General features: G+C 36.1%; 1 protein-coding gene across 1 annotated transcript; it reads left to right on the forward strand.

Annotated features, from left to right (window-relative positions):
• LOC109234666 lies at positions 5561-9043 on the forward strand. The gene is made up of 9 exons (XM_019400734.1): positions 5561-6324; positions 6570-6864; positions 6973-6987; positions 7179-7461; positions 7534-7752; positions 8217-8423; positions 8531-8626; positions 8697-8749; positions 8846-9043. Exons 1-9 carry the CDS (start codon positions 5561-5563, stop codon positions 9041-9043), a joined length of 2130 nt encoding a protein of 709 aa, XP_019256279.1.

Here is a 9253-nt window from a genome sequence, read left to right on the forward strand (position 1 = left end):
AGTCGAAGCCAACTTAGAACCCAACTTTCTAGGTTTGGGATTGCACCGGGCACCCAGGGAACCGCTACATATAAGAAAAGACGTGGGTGAGAAAAGATGTGGGTGAAAGAATATAAAAGAAACAAAGCAATCAACATAAGATGTTAATGGGTTTGTACTTACACTTCATGTTCCATTCCTCGGGGAATGGCATCTTCTCGGCCGGGATTATATCGGAGGTCCTCACTCGGACAAACCGACCCATCCATCGCTGATCATTGTCCTCCCTTGTACTTCAGAACAACACCTTTGTGGCTCGGCGATGGAGCCTTATTAATCCGCCTCGATAGAGATGGGGGCTATACAGTCTAATGAGGTGGTCGAGGATAAATGACATCCCTTCGACCTTGCTCACGAAGAATCGAAGCAAGATAACAATGCGCCAAAAAGAAGGGTGTATCTGGCCAAGAGTTATTCAGTATTGGCGGCAGAAGTCGAAGATAATCGGATCAACGGGACCCAGCGTAAAGGGGTAAGTGGAAACACTTAAGAACCCTTCAACGTAAGTGGTGATGTCCTCTTCAGGGGTAGGAATCACCACCTTTTTGTTTTCCCAGTGGCAATCTTTTGTCACCTGCTCGAGGTCGCATTCATTTATCGAGCATATGTATCTCGACATTGGTTCACAACGGCTAGGGACTGATGAGGGTTTTTCAACTTTAAAATCGGAAGTAAGGTCGCATGACCCGAGAACGCACTCTTCGATGCGTGGCTCCACTAGCGTTATTACCGGTCGACCGCAATGAGGAGGCTTTTCCTTTTGAGTAACGGTCTTTGATGTTTGCTCCATTGTTATATCAGTTCAAAGAAAGAAGAAGACAAAACTTGTTGTTTTAAGAAAGGATTGGCAAACTAGATTTGAAGAACCCGTAGAATTGATAAGCTTGAAGGGAGTAGAAGAGTTTTTGAAGATTAGGGGAAGTTTTGAAAGTAAAGTTTGAGAAAATTATGGAGATGGTCTATTTATAATATATGCTATGACGGTTTGAAAACACTAGTGGCGGACCATCAACTCGCACTAATTAATGATCTTGAGAACTATGCAGATGCGACGCTTCGGTCGCCTCCGTCGCTTACGTCACGAGGGTGACATCATAATTGGTCGAGATACTAAATTAAAGGCTCAGTTCGTTTCTTCTCATTAGACTCCAAGAAACGAGGGGACTATCTCCAAATCGGGCCTACCCGTTTTTATTATTTGATCAAGACAAAGGAGTTGCATCGGGGTATCCTCGTAATGAATCAGACCCGAGCTCGAAGACGAGGCGTCGAGTGAAGTACAATAATGGAAATACGAGATATCCGTAATCGGTCGAAGATCAAGGCGGAAATCTCGGAACAAATCAAATCAAGGGCAGTTATTTCCACCAATCATGAAATTTGCTTCCGTAATTAGAATTGTACTATAATTAGGATTTCTCTAGTATATAAAGAGGAGTCGCCATCATCTGTAAACACCTTAAATTCATACAGATTAAGGCAATATAATATTTCTCTATTGTTCATCAACTTATTGTTCTTTAACTGTTCTTATTTCACTACTCTCGAGGGTTCATCAGCTCGAAGGCATTGTCCAAGCATTGGTTTGTTTTACATTCTGGTAAATTCCCATCATTTATCTCTAAGTTAATAAATTGGTATTAAGTGAAATCACGTATCCTTAAAACCTTATTACAAATTTAATTGTTACTCGATTTTTAGGGTAAACATACGTCAACATAAACCACTAGTATTTTGTAGAAGAAAAAAAGTGAAACATAGTTTGAGACATTTTCAAGTCCATTATGCTGTACCAAGTAGGGGTGTCAATAGGTATTTAAAAACAGACTAAACCATCGAAGTGTACCGAACTGATAATTAGGGTAGTTTTTTTATTTTATGAAAATAAACCAAAAAAATATCAAACCGTACCGAAAAATTTTATAATATGAAAAATATATTTATGTATTAAGTTTAAAAAAGATAAAGCAGATTTTTTCTTGGGCCTTGGAATTATGAAACACTTATGAGCCAACAAGTAATTAAACTCAAAATCCTAATTCCCAAACCCATTATGCTACTCCTATTGAAACTAAATTATTTCCACATATTCACTAGCAAGACACAAGGTATTGTAACGATTATGAGTAGCAAAGTACAATGTATTGAATATGTTTCCTTTTGTATAATTTAAATTTATCTTTTTAAATATTTAATCTTCTATAGACTTTTATTCTTGAGTCCTGGCTTGGTTAATATCTTTCGTATTTGCTTAATTTCTTTTACATTGTTGTAGAATAGTTGGTAAATCTATACTTTAGGTATCTTTTGTGTTTTCTTAATCCATCACCTTTTAAACTAATGTCTAGAGAGTTTTTCCAAGTCTTATAAAAATACGTTTGTTATTGCATTCTACATCTACTAGTGACTTTTACATGACATTTAAATAAATTATGAAAAATTAATCGAACCGTACCGATACCGAAGAGAAACCAACATGATTGAGACGGTTTCAAAAAGTCTATTTTTTGTTATATATAATAAAATCACCGAAAAATTGGTATGGTATAAATTTTATAAAATAATCGGCCAAAACGAACCATTGACCCCCCTAGCTAGTACCACGTACATACAGCTAAGTGAGCTAACGTACAAAACTCATAAATTTTAAGTTGCATAGCACTGGCCTGAACAAAATACCTGCAGTTCAACCACAAAATAAGTCAGAAATAATATCTTGAAAAGAAATTTCATATAATAAAAAGATTATATACTTTCAGAAAGCACAACAAATAATAGTAAAAACGTTGATAGGTGAAAATAGGACATCAAAAAAGTCGCATTGGTATCTCTCCGTATTCACGGGCATATGCATGCTCAAAATTTTCACAATGATATTTCACGAACTTAGAAAAGACAGACTTTACATTTTTCTGTTGTGTGTGTGTGTTGGGTGTTGGGGGGAGGGGGAGGGGCAAGTACTAGAGAGAAGTTCAATGCAACAAGTTTTTTTTTTCTACAGTTGCAGAACACATTTATTTCTTTTTTTTTTACAAGTTCACTGCAACTTCAGAACACAAAGTAACCAAAATATCAACTCCTGCGAGTAGATGAACCTTCCAAACCCAGCCAAAAGCTGGAAAAAGATACGGTTTTCCAGGCGGACGGGTTGGAGCTTTTGATGTTGTGCCTGTTCAAATACAAAAAGAGAAATTAAGGTTGAGGATTCAACCAGCCCAGTAAATGTAGTCACCCACAACAGTCCATCATCCTCCCGTTTCGGAATCCATTAGGGCAACCGAAAAAAGTTTATGCGGCAAGGACTTTACCAAATCAATACAATACCAAAGATACTCCCGACCAGCAAGACCACGGATACATATCAAATGATTCGTCTGTTCCGATGCCATTGAAATTGAAACAGTGAGATAGAAAGAAAATACTTTTACGTCTAGAGTGCTTGATTTGCAAAGAAATTTATACAGCCCTCTCTTTTGGTTTAGGGTTTTTCAATGTTCTATTGTTGTGGGATTCTCTCATGGGGTCCAAACTCGGCCCGTGATTTATAGCCTGTTTGGCCAAGTTTTTTTTCCGCCAAAAGTGATTTTTTTTATTTTTAAGGAAAAAAAGTACTTTTGAGCCGAAGCAGAAGTAGTTTTTGAGAAGCAAAAAAAAAAGTAGCTTCTCTCGAAAAGCACTTTTCTGAGAAGCACTTTTGAGAAAAATACACTTAGAAGCAGTTTTCAAAAGTTTGGTCAAACACTAATTACTGCTCAAAAGTACTTTTCAAATTAATTAGTCATACACAAACTGCTTCTCACAAAAAATACTTTTTTTAAAAGTAATTTTGAGAAAAATAGTTTTCAAAATAAGCAGATTTTAGAAGTTGGCCAAACAGGTTATTAATAGGATTGGATTAAAATATTTGGAGCCCATATACAACTTTTTAGCCCAGTCCAACCAAGCTCCGTTGAAGTAAAAATTGCACGGGGCGCCCTATTTGGGCGCCCCTTTTTAACCTGTAGCCGCTTTGTCTTTCTGTTTGCACCCGTACCCGTTTTTTTGTTAAAAGCCATTTGAAAAGACTATTTTGCCCTTCTTTATTAAAAGACTACTTTCGCTCCAAGTAGACGCTAGTCCTCTACTTTCGCTCCAAGTATTCGCGTTTTTTTGATTTGCTCTTCTCTAAAATCAAACGGTTTTCGTCGTTGTTTCGAATTTTCAACTGCTAGTCGTTGTTGTTCCCACATTACGATTTAATCAGAGGTACATTGCATTAACTTTCTGGGTTTTATTTTACGATTTAATTTCTGGTTTTGGGTTTTGATAGTCATGTATTTATGATAGGGTTTAGTTTGATAAGTTCATTAGTTTTACTTTTACGTTTGTATTTTTAGGTTTTCTGAACGAGTGTTTATGTTGTTAATGAAAATTCTATAAATAGATGATAGGGTTTATGTTGTGATTAGACGTTCAGAGTTAAACAGATGATAATGATACCTTAGATAGGAGCTGAAGTTTTTTCATGTTTTGGCATTATTTTTGGACTTGAATTTCTGTTTTGTTTTTTTTTTTTTGCTGAATGTTTTGTGCTTGTATGGAGAACCAGAATTAAGTTTTTGTGTTTGTAACTGGTGAATTCCATATTTAGGATCTGAAGTTTTTGTGTTTGTAACTGGTGAAGTCCAACTTTAGGAGATGAAGTTTTTGTATTTGTTACTGGTGAACTTCAGCTCTAGAGCTGAAGTTTTTGTTTTATACCTGTCGAACTTCAGCTCTAGAGCTTAAGTCTTTTTGTAAATTTCGAACTTCAGCTCTGGAGCTGAAGTTTTTGTTTTATACCTGTCGAAGGGTGTGTATCTGAAGGATATTCGAAGTTTTATGACTCGCAATGTAATTCCAACGAATGCTGTGAATTATGCACACGTATGCGAGAGTGATGATGATGCAGTTAGGCTTATGGAAATTCTTATTGTAGACTCTATTCTGTTTGGGAAAGATAACGATTCATGTGTGAATGAGGAGTATGCATCTATCGTTGAAGACGAGAAGGTTTCTGCTGAATATCCTTGGGGTAATGTGGCTTTTGTAAATTTTGAACTTCAGCTCTGGAGCTGAAGTTTTTGTTTTATACCTGTCGAACTTCAGCTCTAGAGCTTAAGTCTTTTTGTAAATTTCGAACTTCAGCTCTGGAGCTGAAGTTTTTGTTTTATACCTGTCGAACTTAAGCTCTGGAGCTAAAGTTTTTGTTTTATACCTGTCGAACTTCAACTCTAGAGCTGAAGTTTTTGTTTTATACTTGTCGAACTTAAGCCTTCTTAGGTGTTGAAGTTTTAAATGATCTTTTTGATAATGTCCTGATGTTATTATTTGTATGTTTTACTTTTTTTGGACAGATGGCTCTTAAAGCACCTAAAGATCCTAAAGTAGCAAAAGAAGGCAAAGCATCTAAAAAACCTAGACTACCTGTAGTAGCCCAATGTCCTTATGTCCCTGTGCCTCTACCTACAAGACCGGGACAAAAGTATTTTGAGTTTACAGAATGGTTTACTCTAAGGGTTACTGGAAGGGGAACCATGATTTGAAGAGTTTAATTGCAACTTTTTTGACTCCTGCACAAGAGGATAAGCTTAGTAATGGTCCATTTAAACACATTATTGCTATGGAGAATTTGAAATGCAGCATGAAGTTGGTTCATTATCTGTGTCTTTCTCGAATATTCACGAATGATCGAGACTCCATTAGTTTCAAGATTTTTGGGCATGATGTTTCCTTCACCCTTGAAGACTTTCACATTATGTGTGGTTTGCGGATCACAACACATAATATTGAAAAACCATTTAATCGAGAGTGCACTATTCTGAAGCACTATTTTGGTAAGTCCAAGGGTGTGTATCTGAAGGATATTCGAAGTTTTATGACTCGCAATGTAATTCCAACGAATGCTGTGAATTATGCACACGTATGCGAGAGTGATGATGATGCAGTTAGGCTTATGGAAATTCTTATTGTAGACTCTATTCTGTTTGGGAAAGATAACGATTCATGTGTGAATGAGGAGTATGCATCTATCGTTGAAGACGAGAAGGTTTCTGCTGAATATCCTTGGGGTAATGTGGCTTATGAGAAACTCATTAATTCACTGAAATATGCATTGGACAAGCAGAACAAACATCATGCAACTGAGTATAAACTTACTGGATTTCCATATCCGTTATGTGTTTGGTTCTATGAGCGCTTCCCAGATATTCGGAAGAAGTATGTAGCAGAGGATGAGTACCTTGATATGCCTCAGGTCCCCAGGATGTTACGTTATGTATGCGTGGGAGAGCCTAAATTTCCCGAACTTTATAATATGTTCAAAACTCATGAAGTAAGTTACTTTTTTTTTATTTTTGTCTTTGTGTTAATATGCTGATGTATTAGTTTTTTTCTTCTCATAATATACTTTTTTGTATTAAACAGAGATATCGCGACTTTAGGGTATTGGATATAATTCCTACATAAGAGGAATTGAATTCAATGCCTTTAATTGGGAAATTACCGTGCAGCCGGATTCGTTCAAATCTAGTTAATGCAGTTCCTTCAACTGCTAAATCACCACTTACTCTGAGTCGATCAAAAGAATTGAATCGAACTCCTGTCATTGGTAAATCACCACCTACAAAGAGTCGATCAAAAGAAGCGAATCAAACTCATGACATTGGTGATTCACCACGTAGTCGGAATCAACCAAAAGAACCGAATCAAACTCCTTTTATTGGCGAAGCATCTCGTACCAAGAGTCGTTCTACGTCGTCTACATCTGACTTTGATGAAGATGAATTACTTGATAAAATATGCTCTGTAAGTTTTGATCTGAAGTTTTTTGGGTTTGTTTTTGTAAGAGTACAACATGTTTTTTGAGCTGAAGTTTTCTTCTATATCTGAATTTTTGTTGTGTATCTATTGTAGAGGTTAACGATGGAGGTTCAAAGGTAAAATGAAAAAGAAAGAAGCATAATCGTGAACGAAATTTTTGATAAGTTTAAAAAGGAGGAGCGAACTGCTATTGTGCATGCGGTTTTTGTAAAAGTGAAGGTAAGCTAATTTATAGAGAAGTCTTTTTATTTATGCTGATTTTATTTCAGATTAATCATTGTTAGTAATATTTTTTCTAGGAATATTTCGATGAGAAGTTTGAACAGTTGTTTACGATTGTCAACAAATCAAATGGAATGGATCGAGAATATGACAGGATGAATGACTGTTGCAAAAATCCATCGGCTTTTGAAGGCGATCAAAATGTTCAAGAACAAGTTGAAGAGCAACGTTGCAGTGTTGATAGATTGAGCAGATATGTAAATGATGAAGCACATTTATCAACTGAGAATATTGTAAGTGAGGAAGGTGCACATAATCAAGTTTTTGAGACTGAAGAACATACTGCTCATGATGCATTGCGTAAAGTCGCAGATGATAATGTTACACATAATGAAGCGGCTGTTGAAGGTGTTGAACTTGTTCAATAACAAGGTGGAGAGGAACAATCCAATGTTTGTAGACAGAGTAAAGTTGGAGAGAAAGGTGCAGATGATCAAGTTGTTGGCACTGAAAAACATGCACCGAGTTGTGCTTCAGAAAGTGATCAAGCACCTCTTCGTACTTTAAATCTGAACGACGATTGTTATGCAGGAGTAATAGCGATTTGCAATGAACTTCTAGGTAGTGCTACACAGGAAATTGTTACTACAGGTACAAAGTACAAAGCATGTTTTTTGGTGAATGTTTTGGTTTTGTAACTGGTGAACTTTCAGCTATAGAGCTGAATTTTTTTTATAACTGTCGAACTTCAGCTCTAGAGCTGAAGTTTTTTTTTGTAACTGTAGAACTTCAGCTCTAGAGCTGAAGTTTTTTTTTTTTGTAACTGTCGAACTTCAGCTCTAGAGCTGAATTTTTTTTATAACTTTCGAACTTCAGCTCTAGAGCTGAAGTTTTTTTTTGTAACTGTCGAACTTCAGCTCTAGAGCTGAAGTTTTTTTTTGTAACCGTTGAAGTTTTTGTTTGTGACTGGCTAACTTCAGCCTTCTTAGAGTTGAAGTTTTAACTATTTTTTTATAATATCCTGTAGTAAAATTTCACTACAGGTATAAATTTTTTCTATGTTTTATATATAGAAAAACTAGTTGATCTATTCCCCCTCTTTTATAAATATGCAGTGGAAGTTGAAACTAGTTGTGGTTCAATTGCCACAACTCAAAAATTCTCTGGTGATGCTCAATTGAATGAAGGTAGATTTGAGAAAAACCTTCCAGAGAATACTGCAATGGTCGTCGACGTTGGTTCAGAATTGAATGATGCTGGAAATGCTGATATTGAGAAAGGCATGCAGCCTGGGGAAACCACAGCGGATGACAAACGTAAAGGTATTCTATAGATCATGAATTTATTATATTTGATCGAAGTATATTTTTTACATTTTGAAATTTTACATATTTTATTTTCTTTTTTATGTTTTTGAATGATTTTTCAGAATTACTTGAGGTAGGTCAAAAAGAATTGGGTGAGATTCTGCAGCAATATGAAAAAGGAGAAATACATATATTCACACCTGTTGACTCACAGACAGGTGTGAAGTGTGTTGGTATTATTTTATAAAATTTAGTCAGTATTATTTATTAATTTTTTTTTGCATGAAGATACAGGATCTGTTGGAATGAAAACACCTTCTGTGTCGCAACACTTAGACCAGGTAATTATTTTCTGCAATTCGATTACTGGCTTTTTTTGGCCTAATGTGTGTTCTCTATCAGTTTTATTTATGTTTATATTTTCCTTGCTTTTGCAGATCTCATCTGATGCATCAGAACTGCTTCCAAAGCCTAAGAGAAGGAAGATTTCTAGTTCTCCTATGTGTGACACCAGTGATATCCCCAACTTTAATTTATGTTCATTTTCACTTGGTAGTACACAAGGGGCTGATTCAGAAGGTAATTCTGCTGCTGTTGTTGTTCGTGAAGAGACAAAAGAACGTCGTGAACAGTAGGGAATTGGTCAAGCATCTGCCACGATGGTTGTAGTTTCCCCCCTGCTGTTGAACAACAGCAGTTAGTTATGACGGAACAGCAGGAAGAGCAAGCAAAAGGAAAATAAGATAAAAAAGGGGAAAGGATGCGTATGGAGAGTATTTGGTTGAGATCTCCTTATGTAGTTTATAAGAAAAAGCAAAGGGGGCAAGATTGGATAGTAGGAAAGA

The sequence above is a fragment of the Nicotiana attenuata genome, chromosome 11, assembly GCF_001879085.1.
Source record: "Nicotiana attenuata strain UT chromosome 11, NIATTr2, whole genome shotgun sequence".
Taxonomy (NCBI): Eukaryota; Viridiplantae; Streptophyta; class Magnoliopsida; order Solanales; family Solanaceae; genus Nicotiana; species Nicotiana attenuata.

Bases quoted from the DNA above. Each gene is read 5' to 3' on its own strand.
- LOC109234666 (XM_019400734.1), top strand. From the start codon at position 5,561: ATGGTTTACTCTAAGGGTTACTGGAAGGGGAACCATGATTTGAAGAGT. The intron at 7,462-7,533 runs GTAAAGTCGCAG...TTCAATAACAAG, and splicing joins TACTGCTCATGATGCATTGC to GTGGAGAGGAACAATCCAAT. The intron at 8,627-8,696 runs GTGTGAAGTGTG...TTTTGCATGAAG, and splicing joins ACCTGTTGACTCACAGACAG to ATACAGGATCTGTTGGAATG.